The 21,187-nt window shown below is 40.2% G+C and overlaps 1 protein-coding gene across 13 annotated transcripts in view; it reads left to right on the forward strand.

The window, feature by feature from the left end:
* Sugct (succinylCoA:glutarate-CoA transferase) overlaps window positions 1–21,187 on the forward strand; it is an 857,841-nt gene that overhangs the window by 80,492 nt on the left and 756,162 nt on the right. For 9 of the 13 annotated variants that reach the window (XM_039095899.2, XM_039095902.2, XM_039095898.2 and 6 more), the window contains one exon: window positions 12,467–12,587. The exons of 2 other annotated variants lie outside the window; for them this stretch is intronic. In XM_039095899.2, the coding sequence (XP_038951827.1) occupies window positions 12,467–12,587 (121 nt within the window). Of the gene's footprint in view, window positions 1–3,785; window positions 4,136–12,466; window positions 12,588–19,959; window positions 20,834–21,187 lie in introns of those variants that run through there. 2 more of the 13 variants (XM_039095907.2, XM_039095909.2) reach the window with 2 other exon arrangements.

Below are 21,187 nucleotides of genomic sequence, written 5' to 3' on the forward strand. Positions count from 1 at the left end.
ATCTAGTTCTCTCAGTGGGTCACATTATACAGTGCTAAGACACTAATTTTTGGTGCAGTTACATTGTTATGGGTTTCCTGATACTGTGTTGGGGTTTCTTTGCATTGGTTTATTACTTTTAGCTATAGTCTTTAAGATGAAGTGTTAGCAATGTTCTCATGGGACTTGGACATGGTAAAGATGCATGTGTAGCTCAGAAAATAATTTCTTAGTCCAGGAGCTCAAGGTGCCTAGTGTAAGTTCTATGTTTTTGCATGAATAGGATATAATTGGGAGAGTTACTCAAAATGTTCGATGTGACCACACCCATTTGTCATTTTAGCCAATTCACAACCGTGACTCTTTTGACTTCAATACTGCTGTAGCTAAATGACAGAAGGCAGCATGGGGGGATACTTCCAATTTAGTAAAAAGATTAGGAGTAGAAAGGAAGTAGAGTGAGTAAGAATAGTGATTAAATGTTAGATTCACCTGGAAAAAAATGCTGTGGTAAAGTAGTCAGTAGGGGATAATTGGGATAATGTTAAGATCCACAGATTTTCAAAATTGTTAAAGCCGTGAAAGTTATAATCAAGATGTAGAAAGATAGGTGGGTAAGGTTGAAAGAAAGAAGAAAAGATGCAAGCATAAGTTGGGGAGGAGTATATAAGTATATAAGATGTGGCTACATAACACAGTAAAGAATGCCTTCTAGTAACCAGGGTGTAAAAACGCAAATAATAGTTCTAAGTCGTATCTGAGCAATAAACCAGCCAACCAAACAACCACCAAACCAATGAACCAATCAGCTAGCCAACCCATCAACTAACACCCTGTCCTGAGGCATATATGTGGCAATGGAAGTTACATAAAAGGATAAATAAATAAATAAATAAATAAATAAATAAGCCAATAAGTAAAATAATAAAATAAAGAAGAATACTTATGGAGTGAATTGTTGGCACAGGTGTCTAAGTTGAAAAGCTTTGGTTTTAAAACCCCCTGTCTCTAGCTGGCTGCATGCAATACAGCATATGATAATGAGAGTGGGAGCCATTGGTCACTGTAGCCTCAGGGTTCCTGGGGCTCTCTTGCATGTGGAAATCAGATTGTAAATTCTTTCCTGATAGTTCCCTCAGAGAAGTCTTTCCTTATGTATCCTGTGCCACTTAAAACTCTAGTCTTAGGCTGTGTGTGTTGGTGATGCTTTTAATGCTAGCATCCGGGAGGCAGGGATAGATTTCTGAGATTGGAGCATGTTTGCTATGTATAGAGAGAGTTCAGGCCACACAGTATAACATTGTGAGGCCTTGTCTCAAGAAAACCAAAACAAAACAAAGCACAATCCATTGTAACCATCACTACAACTTCCCTTCTCTCCCTCTCAAATCATAGTCTTTGTTCCCCTTAGATGTTGGCTATCAACAATTTCCACATCATTGAATTCTGTATGGTTTTACTTCCCTGTAGTTTAGAGGTATTCTGCTGGCCACGTATACTCTAGTGACTTTGGCTCTGAGGTTTCAGATTGTTGGGTTCACAGAAGTCTGGGGCCACCAAACTGGAGGCTCAGCAAGAGTTTTTGCTGTTTTGTTTTAAATTGAAAAAGCTTAATTTCATCTCCATTCTCAGGCTCTTACTTTCTTTCTGCCCTCTTCTCTGCCATGTTCCTAGAGCCTTGGTAATGTTGGAATTGATATAGGTATTTCATTTAGAGCTGAACACCTAGTCTTTTATCCTTGATACGGTGACTAATTACATATCTCTCCATTGACTGCTATCCACTGCAAATGAAGCATCTCTGACCAAGATTGAGAGCAGTCCAGGTCTATGGATATAAACAAATATCTAGAAGGCAGTTTTGCAAAATAAGCATTTAGCAAAATAACAATATCAGGTTCTACAAGGGTCATTTAAAGTTTATTTATCCATTTTTAATTTTTAAACATTTTAATACAGGGTCTTTTTAAAATGGTACCTGCCCCAGTCATTTCTGGGATGAGGAGAGCTCACTGGTGCTGCCCTTACCTGTTCTAGTCACCACATGTGCCTATTCTGTTTCCCCTACTTTTCAGTTCTTCGTTGCATCATAGCATGCGACTGAACATGTCTGAAGATTTCCTGTGTCTCCTGCTGTCTGTTCTTTGTCTTCCTGCTCTCTGGCTGTGTAACTCTTCAAACCAAACCAATTCACCCAGGATAAACTGGACTTCATTTCTTTGAAAAGTTTTTCTTTCAGTTGATACCAGTTTTGTTTTTTCTAAATTGTTCATTATTGCTTGATATGTTTATGCGTCTTTTAAGTCTTCTCTTCAGTGGTTATTATTTGTGTTGTGTGGATGTGCATGTGAATGTGTTCATGTATGTGCATATATATGTGTTTGGAGGTCAGACGACAACCTTAGGTATTGTTCATCAGTCACTGTCCACCATCTTTTTTGGATAGTGTCTTTTAGTGGGTTGGATATTGCCCAGTAGGCTTGACTGACCAGCTGGCCAGCAAGCTTCAGGAGCCATGTCTCTGTTCCCCATATTGGGATTCCAAGCACATGTTACCATCGCTTTCAGTCCTCTTGGGTTCTGAAGATTAACTAAGGTTTTCAGGCATGAAAGGTAAAACTTTACACTTTAGTGACTGAGCAAGCTCCTCAGCACCAGAAATTATTACTTTTTAAACTACAAGATTGGTTTTCCCTACTTTTTTTTTTTTTGGTATTATGCTTCCAACTTAGTTCATTGTCAGTGTTCATTATCCTGTTTCTATCTCAGAGTATTTTATATAAAGATTTATTTTTATTTTTTATGCATACGGGTGTTTCGCTCGCATTTTTTTCTTATCTTATTAAAACAGTGATCTTATGGTGTATTTGTATTCGAATCTGTCATGTGAATTGAGGTTTTATTAGAATCTTCAGAAATATAAACATATAGGTATCCATATGGCTTAATGTTTTGTTTTGTTGACAGGGTTCAGGCAAATTGCTCTGGCTGGCCTGGAGCTCTCCATGTAGAATAGGCTGACTGCCCCTGCCTTCTGTGTGCTTGGATCAAAGGTCTGTGCCACCATACCTTTTTAAAAGCCAGCATTAAGTTTTAAAATTTGGTGAACTATAAGTATTAAAAATTTTAATGTAAATCATTTATTCCTATTTAACTCAGTGGCATGAGTTACATTTTTATGAGGTTGCACAACAATCACTATTGCTTATTTCTAAAATGCTTTGTCAGTTTAAGGAGAAAGCTGAGCTTACTAAGCAGCGGCTCTTCAATTCTTTTCTTTAACCCTCCATAATTTCTAGTCTACTTTCTACTCACACATACACCCATGAATTTGTCTAGTTAAGTCAATGCAAGTGAGGATATGTAATATTTGTATATTTTTGTGTCTGATGGTTTAACTTAGCAAATATTTTCAAGTTTTTTTTGTGTGTGTGTGACATTGCATATATCATCAGAATTCCATTGTAATTGAGAACTGAGGACCTTAGTTTATGGATGGACACTTTTGGCCCATTTGAATAATGCTGCTTTGAATTTTTGCATATACATATCTAAAAAATTATTTTCAATTTTTTGAGATAATGTTTTTACTGTAAAGCACATGCTGGCTCAAATATGTTATCCCCCTGCCTCAGCTTCCTGAATATTGGCATTGCAGATGTGTACTATTGTGTCTAGCTGTGTTTTTTAAAATTAGTTTTTTTTAAATTTATTTCCCTACAGAACTTTCTGAATAGGACTGCATTTATCCAGGAATTAAAGGCAATGTTGACAGATGAGATCTTATAAAACCAAAAGGGAAGCCTACAGAATTGGAAAAGTTTTTTTTTTTTTTACCAATTCTACATCTGACAGAGCTCTAATCTCCAAAATGTATAAATAAATCAAGAAACTAGATATAAAAAACCCAAATAATCCAATTAAAAATGGAGAATTCTCAATAGAAGAGTCTCAAATGGTTGTGAAAGATCCCCAAAGGGAGACCCTCACTCAAGTCTCAGGAAGTTGCGGACCCCAGACACACGAGAGACCGATCTTTTTTTTTTTTTTTTCAGAGCTGGGGACCGAACTAGGACCTTGTGCTTGCTAGGCAAGCGCTCTACCACTGAGCCAAATCCCCAACCCTGAGAGACCAATCTTGATGCAATAAGCAGAGGTGAGGTTTAATGCGGAGAGCTCCGGGTCAACACGTATCCCATGCAGGAGATAGAGGTGTCGACCCTGAGTGGCTGGGAGAAGGGCTATTTAAAGGAAGAAGTCACAAGCCCCAGCAGATGAGGGGATGTCAAAAGGAAATACCAAAAATGTCACAAGGGGAAACTCTCAAAATCACAGGATTGTTCTTAAGACTCTAGGGTTTAAATCAGGGGAAAGGTCAAGTCCTCATTCTTCTGAGAACAGATCTTAATTCTTGTCCTTTAGGGTAAATGTTTGTCAGAGTTGACGAGGCAACTGCATCTGAAACACATCTGGTTAGGCTTTGGCCGGTTTCCTGGAATACTATCTGCAGGACACAATGGCTGGAACATTATCTGTAGGGCACAATGGGGGCTTGAACAAACATCACAGGGGCAGAACAGAACCTGTTACTCATTTACTCCGGTGACATCCAGAGGGTCAGTGAGTCTGCACCAGTCCTCCTGCATTTTTAACCATCTGTCTTCCTGAGTCAGATCCTCTTGCTGAGTTTTGAGCTAGTTTAAAACTCAATCTCTCAGTTGATATTTTAGTCAGCATTCTCTAGAATCACAGAACTTATGAAATGAATATCTATATACCACATATGTATATATAAATAAATATATGTATACAATATTTCTATATCTATAAAGGGCATTTGTTGGAATGACTAACAGGCTGCAGTACAACTAATTACAAATGGCTAGCTCTGAATGGAAAGATCAAGAATCTAGTAGTTGCTCAGTCCCACAAGGCTGGGTGTCTCAGTTTGTCTTCTGTACATGCTGGAATCCCAAAGAGGTAGGCTGCTATGCTAACAAAATACTAGCAAGGTGAAGGTAAGCAGGCAAAGGAGAATGAAACCTTCCTTCTTCCACTGTCATTATATAGTGTGGCCCAGATGAAAGGTGTGACTTCCCACCTCAACATCTAGATTAAAGGCATGTGTCTTAATGCCTTAAGATCTGGATCATGTGTATGCTTCCATTTCTGGATTGTAGTTCATTCCAGATATAGTCAAGTTGACAACCAAGAATAGCCATCACAGGTGAGAAAAATCTAAAGAAATGTTCAACATTCTTAGCCCTCAGGGAAATGCAAATCAAAACTACTTTGAGATTTCATCTTACAACGTTAGAATGGCTAAGATCAATAACACAAGTGATGGCTCATGCTGACAAGGGTGTAGAACAAGGGGAAAACTCCTCCATTGCTGGTGGAAGTGCAAACTTGTATAGCCACTATGGAAATCAATATGGTAGTTCCACAGAAATTTGGGAATTGATCTACCTCAAGACCTAGCTATACTACTCTTTGGTATATACCGAAAGGATGCTTCATCCTACCACAAGGACACTTGGTCAGCTATATTTATAGAAACTTTATTCATAATAACAAGAACTGGAAAGAACCTTGATGCCCCTCAGCCAAAAATAAATAAAGAAAATGTGGTACATTTACTCAATGGAACATTACTCAGTTATTTTAAAAAGTGACATCATGGAATTTGAAGGCAAAAGGATGCAACTAGGAAAAATTAGCCTGTCTTAGTTAGGGTTTCATTGGTGTGAAGAGAAACCATGACCACAACAACTCTAATAAAGAATAACATTTAATTGGCACCTGCTTACAGGTTCAGGGGTTCAGTCCATTATCATTGTGGTGGGAAGCATGGCAGCATTTAGGCAGGCATGGTGCTGGAGGAGCTCAGAGTTCTATCTCTTATTCCAAAGGCAAACAGAAGACCGAATCCTCAAGCAGCTGACAGGAGGGTCTCAAAGCCCGCCCCCAGAGTGACGTACTTCACCCAACAAGGCTACACCTCCTGATAGTGTCACTTCCTGGGTGAAGCATATTCAAACCTGCACATATCTCAAGTGAGGTAACACAGACCCAGATAGACAAATGCACTATGTATTCACTTATGAGTGAATATTATCTGTTAAGTAAATGATAAGCTAAAATCCACAGACCCAGGGAGGTAGGTAAAGAGGAGAGCTCTAGAGAGGATGCATGATTGTCTCTGGTAAATGGAAATAAAAATACTGTGGGCAGACTGGGGACATATGGGGACAGGGTGGAGGAGTTGGGGGGGATCATGTAGGGATGGGTAGTGGATGGAGGAGGAGAACTCAGGGAGAGAGAGATAAAATTGGAGAGTGTTTGGGGTCTAGTGTGGAAACATTGCAGTTGATACTTCCTGAAATATATGAGAGTGATCCTAGCAAGGATATAGATTCTGAACTGGGTATTTTTAGTAGCCAAGCAAGGCTTCTAAGTGGTGGGACTATGTTGTATTCAGTGAGTTGTTGGCCAAGAGTATCCATGGAGATCCCTGTGGTGGTTTGAATATGCTTGACCCAGGGAGTGACACTATTAGGAATGGCCTTGTTGGCTTTGAGACTCTCCTCTTAGCTGCCTGAGGAGTCGATCTTCTGTTTGTTTTCAGAACAAGATGTAGGACTTTCAACTCCTTTTGCACTATTCCTACCTAGAATCTGCCATGCTCCTACCTTGATGATAATGGAGTGAACCTCTGAGCCTATAAGTCAGCTCCAACTAAATGTTCTCCTTTTTTAAGAGTAACTGTTGTCATGGTGTCTCTTCATAGCAATGGAAACCCTAAGACAATCCCTAAACAATCCAGGCTGATACTTGGACAGAGCTGCTCTCCAGAAAACTGACAGTGGAGCCCCGTTGCTGAGGACAACATTCACACAGCTCACTGAATGTGTCTAGCTAGTTCCTGCATACACCCTTTACCTCTATGATCTTACTTTGTAGGCTATGGAAAGAGAATCCTGGACACCAACTCAGTCACAAAACTCTTGACCTATAATCTGTCCTGCTTAAAGATATGCTGTGGGGGCAATGGTAGCACAGAACTTGTGGAAGTGGCCAACAAATGTCTGGTTTAATTTAAGGCCCACGCCAGGAGAGGGAACCCATGCCCTATATACAGCCTAGATGGCCACAAACCAGAGACATAGCCCAGAGACTTAGGATAGAACCAAACAGGACTGGTGAAAAAATCAATAAAATTATTTCTAATGATGTTATACTATATTCACAAATTAGCACCTTGTCCAGTTATCATCAGAGAGGCTTTTCCAGCAGCAGATGGGAATAGGTATAGAGACCCACAGTCAGACATTATGTAAAGAGGAGTCTAAATTGAAAGTTTCCTTTGGGTCCCTCCCCTTGGATTTCAGAGAAGCACATCGAAGAGTGGGAGTAAAGACAATAGGAATCGGAGGGAATGGAGAACACTGGGAGAACACAGCCCACTGGATGAACTAAGCAGTACTCACATGGGCTCATTGAGATTAAAGTGACAAGCAAGGGACCTGCATGGGTCTGCACCAGATAATGTGATATATGTCATGGATGTTGGGTTGGTATTTTTCTGGGACTCCTAGCAGTGTGAGTGTTGGGAAACCCTGCTATGGACAGATCCCTGAACCTGAAGCAAAGTAGAGTACTCCCTTTTCCAGTGGAACTTCTTCTCTGCCTAACCTTATCTGGGGAGCCTAACCCCCACATCTTCTACCTGAAGAATGTCACACAGTCTTTGGTGAAATTACAGGTTCAACTAACTTTCTCCAGATAAGGACATACCCAGAAGGCACCTGTAATGCCTTCCCATGAATGAGGCATTCTCAGTTCCTTAAGCTCCAGTCAGTGTTCATTCAACAAAGAAAAAACCTTTCCTACTCTCCAAGATTTACATAGCCTTTGTTCACTCCAAATAATGTATCTGCACACAAGGTGTTTCACTGAATACCATCTAAACGAGCTGTATGCTAGCTCCTTTCCCCATCCTGCTGACCCACATATTCTGGGCTCCACTTCGTCCTTTCTTGCCCAATATACAGTGCCAGGACAACCCAAGAGAGAAAGCAGAATGCAGAACCACAAGGGAGTGAGTGTGTCTCTGGCCTTTTTTTCCTGTTCTTGGGACAGTTTTCCTATTGTTAGGTTGCCTTGTTAGCCTCTATTTGAGGTCTTTTTGCCTTGTTTCATTATATCTTGTTTTGTTCTGTTTGGTTGTTGTGTCTTAGAGGCATGCTCTTTTCTGAAGGAAAAGAGAAGGGGATTGGATCTGAAGAAGAGATGTGGGGAGGAGCTGGGGAGCTTTGAGTGAGGGAAAACTGTGGTCAGGATGTATTGTGTGTGTCAGGATGTATATGAGCGAAAAATCCTTTCAAAAAAACATGGCCATCGGGACCACAGGTAAGACAAACCTTCCTGCTCCAAGAGACCTGCCTGGTGAACTCAGGACACACAGAGGCAAAATTCCTCTAGGACAGGGCACTTCCGGTGTTTAGCGGGAGTCCCAAACCCACGGATCCCTGCCCGCAGCAGCTCGCTGCTCCCAAACCCCGTGGGAGAGAGCCCTCACCGCCTGGACAGGTGGGCACTCCTGAGACTGCAGAGTGGAAGAGACCACCAACACTGCCCACCCCTGCCCACATCCCTGGCCCAAGAGGAAACTGTATACGGCCTCTGGGTTCCTGTAGAGGAGGACCCAGGAGCAGCAGGTGCGCTGCGTCTGAGACACTTGAAGGGACCGACCGGATAAACAGTTCTCTGCACCCAAATCCTGTGGGAGGGAGAGCTAAACCTTCAGAGAGACAGACACGCCTGGGAAACCAGAAGAGACTGCACTCCGCCCACGTCTCTGAGGCCAGAGGAAAACACCAAACGCCATCTGGAACCCTGGTGCACGGAAGCTCCTTGAAAGGGCGGCACAGATCTTCCTGGTTGCTGCCGCTGTGGAGAGCTCGTAAGCAACACCCCACAAGCAAACTTGAGCCTCGGGACCACAGGTAAGACTAACCTTCCTACTCCAAGCGACCTGCCTAGTGAACTCAGGACACAGGCCCACAGGAACAGCTGAAGACCTATATATAGGAAAACTACACGCCCGAAAGCAGAACACTCTGTCCCCATAACTGGCTGAAAGAAAACAGGAAAACAGGTCTACAGCACTCCTGACACACAGGCTTATAGGACAGTCTAGCCACTGTCAGAAATAGCAGAACAAAGTAACACTAGAGATAATCTGATGGCGAGAGGCAAATGCAGGAATCCAAGCAACAGAAACCAAGACTATATGGCATCATCGGAGCCCAATTCTCCCACCAAAGCAAACACTGAACATCCAAACACACCAGAAAAGCAAGATCTAGTTTCAAAATCATATTTGATCATGATGCTGGAGGACTTCAAGAAAGACATGAAGAACTCCCTTAGATAAACACAGGAAAACATAAACAAACAAGTAGAAGCCTACAGAGAGGAATCACAAAAATCCCTGAAAGAATTCCAGGAAAACACAATGAAACAGTTGAAGGAATTAAAAATGGAAATAGAAGCAATCAAGAAAGAACACACCTGGGAAACAACCCTGGATATAGAAAACCAAAAGAAGAGACAAGGAGCCGTAGATACAAGCTTCACCAACAGAATACAAGAGATGGAAGAGAGAATCTCTGGAGCAGAAGATTCCATAGAAATCATTGACTCAACTGTCAAAGATAATGTAAAGCGGAAAAAGCTACTGGTCCAAAACATACAGGAAATCCAGGACACAATGACAAGATCAAATCTAAGGATAATAGGTATAGAAGAGAGTGAAGACTCCCAGCTCAAAGGACCAGTAAATATCTTCAACAAAATCATAGAAGAAAACTTCCCTAACCTAAAGAAAGAGATACCCATAAGCATACAAGAAGCCTACAGAACTCCAAATAGATTGGACCAGAAAAGAAACTCCTCCTGTCACATAATAGTCAAAACACCAAATGCACAAAATAAAGAAAGAATATTAAAAGCAGTAAGGGAAAAAGGTCAAGTAACATATAAAGGCACACCTATCAGAAACACACCATACTTTTCGCCAGAGACTATGAAAGCCAGAAGATCCTGGACAGATGTCATACAGACCCTAAGAGAACACAAATGCCAGCCCAGATTACTGTATCCTGCAAAACTCTCAATTAACATAGATGGAGAAACCAAGATATTCCATGACAAAACCAAATTTACACAATATCTTTCTACAAACCCAGCACTACAAAGGATAATAAATGGTAAAGCCCAACATAGGGAGGCGAGCTACACCCTAGAAGAAGCAAGAAACTAATCATCTTGGCAACAAAACAAAGAGAAGAAAAGCACACAAACATAACCTCATATCCAAATATGAATAAAACAGGAAGCAATAATCACTATTCCTTAATATCTCTCAACATCAATGGCCTCAACTCCCCAATAAAAAGACATAGATTAACAAACTGGATACGCAACGAGGACCCTGCATTCTGCTGCCGACAGGAAACACACCTCAGAGACAAAGACAGACACTACCTCAGAGTGAAAGGCTGGAAAACAACTTTCCAAGCAAGCTGGAGTAGCCATTCTAATATCGAATAAAATAAATTTTCAACTAAAGGTCATCAAAAAAGATAAGGAAGGACACTTCATATTTATCAAAGGAAAAATCCACCAAGATGAACTCTCAATCCTAAATATCTATGCCCCAAATACAAGGGCACGTACATATGTAAAAGAAACCTTACTAAAGCTCAAAACACACATTGCACCTCACACAATAATAGTAGGAGATTTCAACACCCCACTCTCATCAATAGACAGATCATGGAAACAGAAATTAAACAGAGACGTAGACAGACTAACAGATGGACTTAACAGATATTTATAGAACATTCTATCCTAAAGCAAAAGGATATACCTTCTTCTCAGCTCCTCATGGTACTTTCTCCAAAATTGACCATACAATTGGTCAAAAAACAGGCCTCAACAGGTACAGAAAGATAGAAATAATCCCATGCGTGCTATCAGACCACCACGGCCTAAAGCTGGTCTTCAATAACAATAAGGGAAGAATGCCCACATATATGTGGAAGTTGAACAATGCTCTACTCAACGATAACCTGGTCAAGGAAGAAATAAAGAAAGAAATTAAAAACTTTTTAGAATTTAATGAAAATGAAGGTACAACATACCCAAACTTATGGGACACGATGAAAGCTGTGCTAAGAGGAAAACTCATAGCGCTGAGTGCCTGCAGAAAGAAGCAGGAAAGAGCATATGTCACCAGCTTGACAGCACACCTAAAAGCTCTAGAACAAAAAGAAGCAAATACACCCAGGAGGAGTAGAAGGCAGGAAATAATCAAATTCAGAGCTGAAATCAACCAAGTAGAAACAAAAAGGACCATAGAAAGAATCAACAGAACCAAAAGTTGGTTCTTTGAGAAAAATCAACAAGATAGATAAACCCTTAGCCAGACTAATGAGAGGACACAGAGAGTGTGTCCAAATTAACAAAATCAGAAATGAAAAGGGAGATATAACTACAGATTCAGAGGAAATTAAAAAATCATCAGATCTTACTATAAAAGCCTATATTCAACAAAAATTGAAAATCTGCAGGAAATGGACAATTTCCTAGACAGATACCAGGTACCAAAGTTAAATCAGGAACAGATAAACCAGTTAAATAACCCCATAACTCCTAAGGAAATAGAAGCAGTCATTAAAAGGTCTCCCAACCAAAAAGAGCCCAGGTCCAAATGGGTTTAGTGCAGAATTCTATCAGACCTTCATAGAAGACCTCATACTAATATTATCCAAACTATTCCACAAAATTGAAACAGATGGATCACTGCCGAATTCCTTCTATGAAGCCACAATTACTCTTATACCTATTTACAATACATAACCATCGTTTTCTTGACAGTATCAGTTCAAGTAATTGATCAGATCTTTTATATACATAAAAGCATAAAATTCTTTTGAAAAAGCACTTGGAAGTAGAAGTCATTTCAGAATCATGTTCTAACGTATTAAACTGGATTGTAGTTAGAAACATTACAGAATAAAAATCAACTGTAATATTGTATTTAGAGTTTTGGGGTGACAATTTCAAGATTTTTGTATGAATTTTATATACTTACATTTTATTTTTATTTATTCTTCTGAGAATATCTTTGGATAGACCATGTTCAGTAAACGTTTCTTACATTTGCAGGGTACAAAATCTATTTATTAGTACACATTTACAATACATAACCATCGTTTTCTTGACAGTATCAGTTCAAGTAATTGATCAGATCTTTTATATACATAAAAGCATAAACATACTTAATTTATCTTGAATTTTTTCTGAATTCTTGCAATGTAATAATTGAAATTGAAATTGAAATTCTATTATGTGGAAAGAATTGTTAGAGGTTTGGAAGTTCCTCAAAAATCTGATTAACTTTTACCTCTTTCTTCAGCTTGCAGCCATTTGTGATGTGTTTGTGGAAAACTATGTCCCTGGGAAGCTTTCTGAGATGGGCCTAGGATATGCAGATATAGATAAGATTGCGCCTCACATCGTCTACTGCTCCATCACAGGTATTTAAGCCCCATACTATCCTTCCATAAAGCCCCATTACTTCTCCCCAAGCCTCAGAGACTGCTGAACAAAACTACGAAGGACCTTTGACCTAAATTGAACATTTTTATAGATTTATTGGATATTTGTATTTCTTTTATGAGTTAGCAAATCCACATTCATACTTAACTGTAGTTAATATCAAAGACTTTTCTAGGCCTTCAGTTATTATTGTGGAATCTATGAATTTATGCTCCCCCACCTCCCTTCTCAAATTCTGTTTTTTGATCCAGAGTTTTACGTAGTCCATGCTGGCCCTGAAACTTCTATGCTGTAGCCAAAGATGATCCTGAATTCCTGACCCACTTGTTTCCATTTCCTGAGTGCTAGGCTAGTGTGTGTGCCACCATGATGACTTCAAACCGTGTGACTTAGTGAAGGAAAGTCTGAGGAGAAAAACCGTAGACCTTATAGTTGTCAGCTAAGAGGTATGTGTGGATTGTATGGTTTTAGAGGTAGGGATAGGGGACTCAGGAGGAACGGGGAAAGGCAATATGGAAAAAACCCACAACTCTCTCATCATTCTATCTTTTCCTTCATCACCACCTTCTGACAGTCTTTAGAATGATATGTGTACAGTGTCCTCAATAATGGTGTAGGAACATGAGGTTATACAACTATTTAATAGTGAATAGCTTTAAAACCCAAGATTCTTACATTAAAAATGTTAAATATTCTTAGGCAACACAGAAATGAAAATCAAACTTACATTGAGATTCTGGGTCCCCCAGTCAGAATGGCTATTGTTAAGAAAACAAGCAAGATATTTGGTGGGGATGAGGTGGGGAGAGAAACACAAACTTTTGATTAGGGGAATTTTTGTGGCTACTATGGAAATCACTAAGGATGGTATCTCAAAAATTTAAATCAGGACTAACATATGATCCAGCTATACCACTCCTGGGTATATGCCAAAACAGATCAAAGTCAGCATAAGTTAGAGACATCTCAGTACTTATGATTGTGCCATTCACAGTAGCGGTGTTCTGAGATCAGCACAGGCTGACTATGCACAGGGACACATGGACAGATAAAGAAAATGCAGTGAGAGACAAAATTAAGTTTTAGTTAACAGTAAAGAAGGAAGAAATCGTGTCAATTAGGGGAAAATGGAGGAAAGTAGAGATCATTATGTTAAACAAAATAAGACTCAGAAAAACAAATATTGCATGTTTTCTGCCATGTGTATGATCTAGAGTTTTAACAACAATATGAAAGCAGAAGAGAGGCTATTTGGAAAGAAGAATGGTATTGTCAGGAAGGGGTAGGATATTTCAGTTGCACACCTGCAACTTCTCTGTCTTTATTTGCTATTGTAGGTAAATATGATAAAAATTTATAAATATTTGAAAATTACATCACAAAACTCATTATTTTGTTATTTACTGTATGATAAGCCTCCTAGGTTTCTTGATGCAATATTATGCAATTCATCCCCTTCTATTCTTTTTTTTTTTATTATTAACTTGAGTATTTCTTATATACATTTCGAGTGTTATTCCCTTTCCCGGTTTCCGGGCAAACATCCCTCTCCTCCCTCCCCTTCCTTATGGGTGTTCCCCTCCCAACCCTCCCCCCATTGCCGCCCTCCCCCACATAGTCTAATTCACTGGGGGTTCAGTCTTAGCAGGACCCAGGGCTTCCCCTTCCACTGGTGCTCTTACTAGGCTATTCATTGCTACCTATGGGGTCAGAGTCCAGGGTCAGTCCATGTATAGTCTTTAGGTAGTGGCTTAGTCCCTGGAAGCTCTGGTTGCTTGACATTGTTGTACATATGGGGTCTCGAGCCCCTTCAAGCTCTTCCAGTTCTTTCTCTGATTCCTTCAGCGGGGGACCTATTCTCAGTTCAGTGGTTTGCTGCTGGCATTCGCCTCTGTATTTGCTGTATTCTGGCTGTGTCTCTCAGGAGCGATCTACATCCGGCTCCTGTCGGTCTGCACTTCTTTGCTTCATCCATCTTGTCTAATTGGGTGGCTGTATATGTATGGGCCACATGTGGGGCAGGCTCTGAATGGGTGTTCCTTCAGTCTCTGTTTTAATCTTTGCCTCTCCCTTCCCTGCCAAGGGTATTCTTTTTCCTCATTTAAAGAAGGAGTGAAGCATTCACATTTTGATCATCCGTCTTGAGTTTCGTTTGTTCTAGGGATCTAGGGTAATTCAAGCATTTGGGCTAATAGCCACTTATCAATGAGTGCATACCATGTATGTCTTTCTGTGATTGGGTTAGCTCACTCAGGATGATATTTTCCAGTTCCAACCATTTGCCTACGAATTTCATAAACTCTTTGTTTTTGATAGCTGAGTAATATTCCATTGTGTAGATGTACCACATTTTCTGTATCCATTCCTCTGTTGAAGGGCATCTGGGTTCTTTCCAGTTTCTGGCTATTATAAATAAGGCTGCAATGAACATAGTGGAGCACGTGTCTCTTTTATATGTTGAGGCATCTTTTGGGTATATGCCCAAGAGAGGTATAGCTGGATCCTCAGGCAGTTCAATGTCCAATTTTCTGAGGAACCTCCAGACTGATTTCCAGAATGGTTGTACCAGTTTGCAATCCCACCAACAATGGAGGAGTGTTCCTCTTTCTCCACATCCTCACCAGCATCTGCTGTCACCTGAGTTTTTGATCTTAGCCATTCTCACTGGTGTGAGGTGAAATCTCAGGGTTGTTTTGATTTGCATTTCCCTTATGACTAAAGATGTTGAACATTTCTTTAGGTGTTTCTCACCCATTCGGCATTCCTCAGCTGTGAATTCTTTGTTTAGCTCTGAACCCCATTTTTTAATAGGGTTATTTGTTTCCCTGCGGTCTAACTTCTTGAATTCTTTGTATATTTTGGATATAAGGCCTCTATCTGTTGTAGGATTGGTAAAGATCTTTTCCCAATCTGTTGGTTGCCGTTTTGTCCTAACCACAGTGTCCTTTGCCTTACAGAAGTTTTGCAGTTTTATGAGATCCCATTTGTCGATTCTTGATCGTAGAGCATAAGCCATTGGTGTTTTGTTCAGGAAAATTTTTCCAGTGCCCATGTGTTCCAGATGCTTCCCTAGTTTTTCTTCTATTAGTTTGAGTGTATCTGGTTTGATGTGGAGGTCCTTGATCCACTTGGACTTAAGCTTTGTACAGGGTGATAAGCATGGATCGATCTGCATTCTTCTACATGTTGACCTCCAGTTGAACCAGCACCATTTGCTGAAAATGCTATCTTTTTTCCATTGGATGGTTTTGGCTCCTTTGTCAAAAATCAAGTGACCATAGGTGTGTGGGTTCATTTCTGGGTCTTCAATTCTATTCCATTGGTCTATCTGTCTGTCTCTGTACCAATACCATGCAGTTTTTATCACTATTGCTCTGTAATATTGCTTGAGTTCAGGGATAGTGATTCCCCCTGAAGTCCTCTTATTGTTGAGGATAGCTTTAGCTATCCTGGGTTTTTTGTTATTCCAGATGAATTTGCAAATTGTTCTGTCTAACTCTTTGAAGAATTGGATTGGTATTTTGATGGGGATTGCATTGAATCTGTAGATTGCTTTTGGTAAAATGGCCATTTTTACTATATTAATCCTGCCAATCCATGAGCATGGGAGATCTTTCCATGTTCTGAGGTCTTCTTCAATTTCTTTCCTCAGTGTCTTGAAGTTCTTTTTGTACAGATCTTTTACTTGCTTGGTTAAAGTCACACCGAGGTACTTTATATTATTTGGGTCTATTATGAAAGGTGTCGTGTCCCTAATTTCTTTCTCGGCTTGTTTCTCTTTTGTATAGAAAAGGCAACTGATTTCTTTGAGTTAATTTTATACCCAGCCACTTTGCTGAAGTTGTTTATCAGCTTTAGTAGTTCTCTGGTGGAACTTTTGGGATCACTTAAATATACTATCACATCATCTGCAAATAGTGATATTTTGACCTCTTCTTTTCCGGTCTGTATCCCCTTGATCTCCTTTTGTTGTCTGATTGCTCTGGCTAGAACTTCAAGAACTATATTGAATAAGTAGGGAGAGAGTGGGCAGCCTTGTCTAGTCCCTGATTTTAGTGGGATTGCTTCAAGTTTCTCTCCATTTAGTTTAATGTTAGCAACTGGTTTGCTGTATATGGCTTTTACTATGTTTAGTTATGGGCCTTGAATTCCTATTCTTCCCAGGACTTTTATCATGAAGGGGTGTTGAATTTTGTCAAATGCTTTCTCAGCATCTAATGAAATGATCATGTGGTTCTGTTCTTTCAGTTTGTTTATATAATGGATCACGTTGATGGTTTTCCGTATATTAAACCATCCCTGCATGCCTGGGATGAAGCCTACTTGATCATGGTGGATGATTGTTTTGATGTGCTCTTGAATTCGGTTTGCCAGATATTTGTTGAGTATTTTTGCATTGATATTCTTAAGGGAAATTGGTCTGAAGTTCTCTTTCTTTGTTGTGTCTTTGTGTGGTTTAGGTATAAGAGTAATTGTGGCTTCGTAGAAGCTATTCGGTAGTGATCCATCTGTTTCAATTTTGTGGAATAGTGTGGATAATATTTGTATGAGGTCTTCTATGAAGGTTTGATAGAATTCTGCACTAAACCCGTCTGGACCTGGGCTCTTTTTGGTTGGGAGACCTTTAATGACTGCTTCTATTTCCTTAGGAGTTATGGGGTTGTTTAACTGGTTTATCTGTTCCTGATTTAACTTCGATACCTGGTATCTGTCTAGGAAATTGTCCATTTCCTGAAGATTTTCAAGTTTTGTTGAGTATAGGTTTTTATAGTAAGATCTGATGATTTTTTGAATTTCCTCTGAATCTGTAGTTATGTCTCCCTTTTCGTTTCTGATTTTGTTAATTTGGACGCACTCTCTGTGTCCTCTCGTTAGTCTGGCTATGGGTTTATCTATCTTGTTGATTTTCTCAAAGAACCAACTTTTGGTTCTGTTGATTCTTTCTATGGTCCTTTTTGTTTCTACTTGGTTGATTTCAGCTCTGAGTTTGATTATTTCCTGCCTTCTACTCCTCCTGGGTGTATTTGCTTCTTTTTGTTCTAGAGCTTTTAGGTGTGCTGTCAAGCTGCTGACATATGCTCTTTCCTGTTTCTTTCTGCAGGCACTCAGCGCTATGAGTATTCCTCTTAGCACAGCTTTCATTGTGTCTCATAAGTTTGGGTATGTTGTACCTTCATTTTCATTAAATTCTAAAAAGTTTTTAATTTCTTTCTTTATTTCTTCCTTGACCAGGTTATCATTGAGTAGAGCATTGTTCAATTTCCACGTATATGAGGGCATTCTTCCCTTATTGTTATTGAAGACCAGTTTTAGGCCATGGTGGTCCGATAGCACGCATGGGATTATTTCTATCTTTCTGTACCTGTTGAGGCTGGTTTTTTGACCAATTATATGGTCAATTTTGGAGAAAGTACCATGAGGAGCTGAGAAGAAGGTATATCCTTTTGCTTTAGGATAGAATGTTCTATAAATATCCGTTAGGTCCATTTGGCTCATGACTTCTCTTAGTCTGTCGACATCACTGTTTAATTTCTGTTTCCATGATCTGTCCATTGATGAGAGTGGGGTGTTGAGATCTCCCACTATTATTGTGTGAGGTGCAATGTGTGTTTTGAGCTTTAGTAAGGTTTCTTTTACCTATGTAGGTGCCCTTGTATTTGGGGCATAGATATTTAGGATTGAGAGTTCATCTTGGTGGACTTTTCCTTTGATGAATATGAAGTGTCCTTCCTTATCTTTTTGATGACTGTTAGTTGAAAATTGATTTTATTTGATATTAGAATGGCTACTCCAGCTTGCTTCTTCTGACCATTTGCTTGGAAAGTTGTTTTCCAGCCTTTCACTCTGAGGTAGTGTCTGTCTTTGTCTCTGAGGTGTGTTTCCTGTAGGCAGCAGAATGCAGGGTCCTCGTTGCGTATCCAGTTTGTTAATCTATGTCTTTTTATTGGGGAGTTGAGGCCATTGATGTTGAGAGATATTAAGGAATAGTGATTATTGCTTCCCGTTATATTCATATTTGGATGTGAGGTTATGTTTGTGTGCTTTCACTCTCTTTGTTTTGTTGCCAAGACGATTAGTTTCTTGCTTCTTCTAGGGTATAGCTTGCCTCCTTATGTTGGGCTTTACCATTTATTATCCTTTGTAGTGCTGGATTTGTAGAAAGATATTGTGTAAATTTGGTTTTGTCATGGAATATCTTGGTTTCTCCATCTATGTTAATTGAGAGTTTTGCAGGATACAGTAACCTGGGCTGGCATTTGTGTTCTCTTAGGGTCTGTATGACATCAGTCCAGGATCTTCTGGCCTTCATAGTTTCTGGCGAGAAGCCTGGTGTGATTCTGATAGGTCTGCCTTTATGTGTTACTTGACCTTTTTCCCTTACTGCTTTTAATATTCTTTCTTTATTTTGTGCGTTTGGTGTTTTGACAATTATGTGACGGGAGGTGTTTCTTTTCTGGTCCAATCTATTTGGAGTTCTGTAGGCTTCTTGTATGTCTATGGGTACCTCTTTTTTTAGGTTAGGGAAGTTTTCTTGTATGATTTTGTTGAAGATATTTACTGGTCCTTTGAGCTGGGAGTCTTCACTCTCTTCTATACCTATTATCCTTAGGTTTGATCTTCTCATTGAGTCCTGGATTTCCTGTATGTTTTGGACCAGTAGCTTTTTCCGCTTTATATTATCTTTGACAGTTGAGTCAATGATTTCTATGGAAACTTCTGCTCCTGAGATTCTCTCTTCCATCTCTTGTATTCTGTTGGTGAAGCTTGTATCTACAGCCCCTTGTCTCTTCTTTTGGTTTTCTATATCTAGGGTTGTTTCCATGTGTTCTTTCCTGATTGCTTCTATTTCCATTTTTAATTCCTTCAACTGTTTAATTGTGTTTTCCTGGAATTCTTTCAGGGATTTTTGCGATTCTTTCAGGGATTTTTGAGATTCCTCTCTGTAGGCTTCTACTTGTTTATTAATGTTTTCCTGTGTTTCCCTAAGGGAGTTCTTCACGTCTTTCTTGAAGTCCTCCAGCATCATGATCAAATATGATTTTGAAACTAGATCTTGCTTTTCTGGTGTGTTTGGATATTCCATGTTTGTTTTGGTGGGAGAATTTGGCTCTGATGATGCCATGTAGTCTTGGTTTCTGTTACTCGGGTTCCTGCGCTTGCCTCTCGCCATCAGATTATCTCTAGTGTTTCTTTGTTCTGCTATTTCTGACAGTGGCTAGAGTGTCCTATAAGCCTGTGTGTCAGGAATGCTGTAGACCTGTTTTCCTCTCTTTCAGTCAGTTATGGGGACATAGTGTTCTGCTTTCGGGCGTGTAGTTTTTCCTCTCTACAGGTCTTCAGCTGTTCCTGTGGGCCTGTGTCTTGAGTTCACCAGGCAGCTTTCTTGCAGCAGAAAAGTTGGTCTTACCTGTGGTCCCGAGGCTCAAGTTCGCTCGCGGGGTGCTGCCCACGGGCTCTTTGCGGCGGCAGCAACCATGAAGACCTGTGCCGCCCCTTCCGGGAGCTTATGCAGCCTCAGGAGTGCCCACCTGACCAGGCAGTGAGGTCTCTTTCCCACGGGGTCTGGGAACAGAGAGCTGCTGCGGGCCGGGATCCGCGGGTGTGGGACTTCCGGTAAACACAGGACGTGCCCGGTCCTAGAGGAATTCTGCCTCTGTGTGTCCCGATTTCACCAGGCAGCCTTCTTGCAACAGACAAGTTGGTCTTACCTGTGGTCCCGAGGCTCAAGTTTGCTCGCGGGGTGCTGCCCATGGGCTCTCTGCGGCGGCAGAAACCAGGAAGGCATCCCCTTCTATTTTTAAGCCAGTCATTCTGAAGAGCTGCCTTAGGCTTCTGATTGCTGTAATGAAACACCATGAACATTTTGGGGAATAAAGGGTTTATTTCATCTTATTCTTGTAGTTCCTCATCCAGATGGGCCTCCCACCTCAATCATCAAGAAAATGCACAGGGGCTTGTCCACAGGCCAATGTGGTGAGGATATTTTCTCAACTGGGTTTCCCAGTTCCCGCATGACTCAGCTGGTGTCACGTTGGTAGAAAACTGGCCACCAGAAGTGCTGACGCATACTTTGTGACTAAAGGACACCGAGCACATCTGAGATTTGTTTTGGCTGCTGTCTTTCATTTGCTGTTAACCATATTTGCAGCAGTAGAAGTGAGGAGCAGAGCAGCTAGTCAGAAAGTCTAGTCAACAGATGTTTTGGAAGCAAAAGTCATCATCTGTGAGTTGTGTGGTTGTGTGGGTGGAAAGCAAGGTTTATCTCTTTTGTAGAAGTTTGTCATTCTTCCTAGCATTTTTTCTTTTAATTTTTAAAAATGGAACTGAGTATAATAGTCTATAATGTCACCATGGGGATTCTTGTCCTTCCTGATGTTTCCAGTGTTGTTATTGTATTGTCAGTCCAATTCTGCTGTCTTTGGGTGGCTGTATTAGTAATGAGAGTAATGTGCAAATGTCTGGGATTTACTTTATTGAAACTCCATAGTTGTGTAGTTGAAATTGCCCTAGTCTATGAAGTCTAGTGTGCTGACCAAAAATGCTAAACTCAGTTCAAAGGTGGAAGGTCTGATTTATC

Source organism: Rattus norvegicus, chromosome 17 (genome assembly GCF_036323735.1).
Source record: "Rattus norvegicus strain BN/NHsdMcwi chromosome 17, GRCr8, whole genome shotgun sequence".
NCBI classification, from domain to species: Eukaryota; Metazoa; Chordata; class Mammalia; order Rodentia; family Muridae; genus Rattus; species Rattus norvegicus.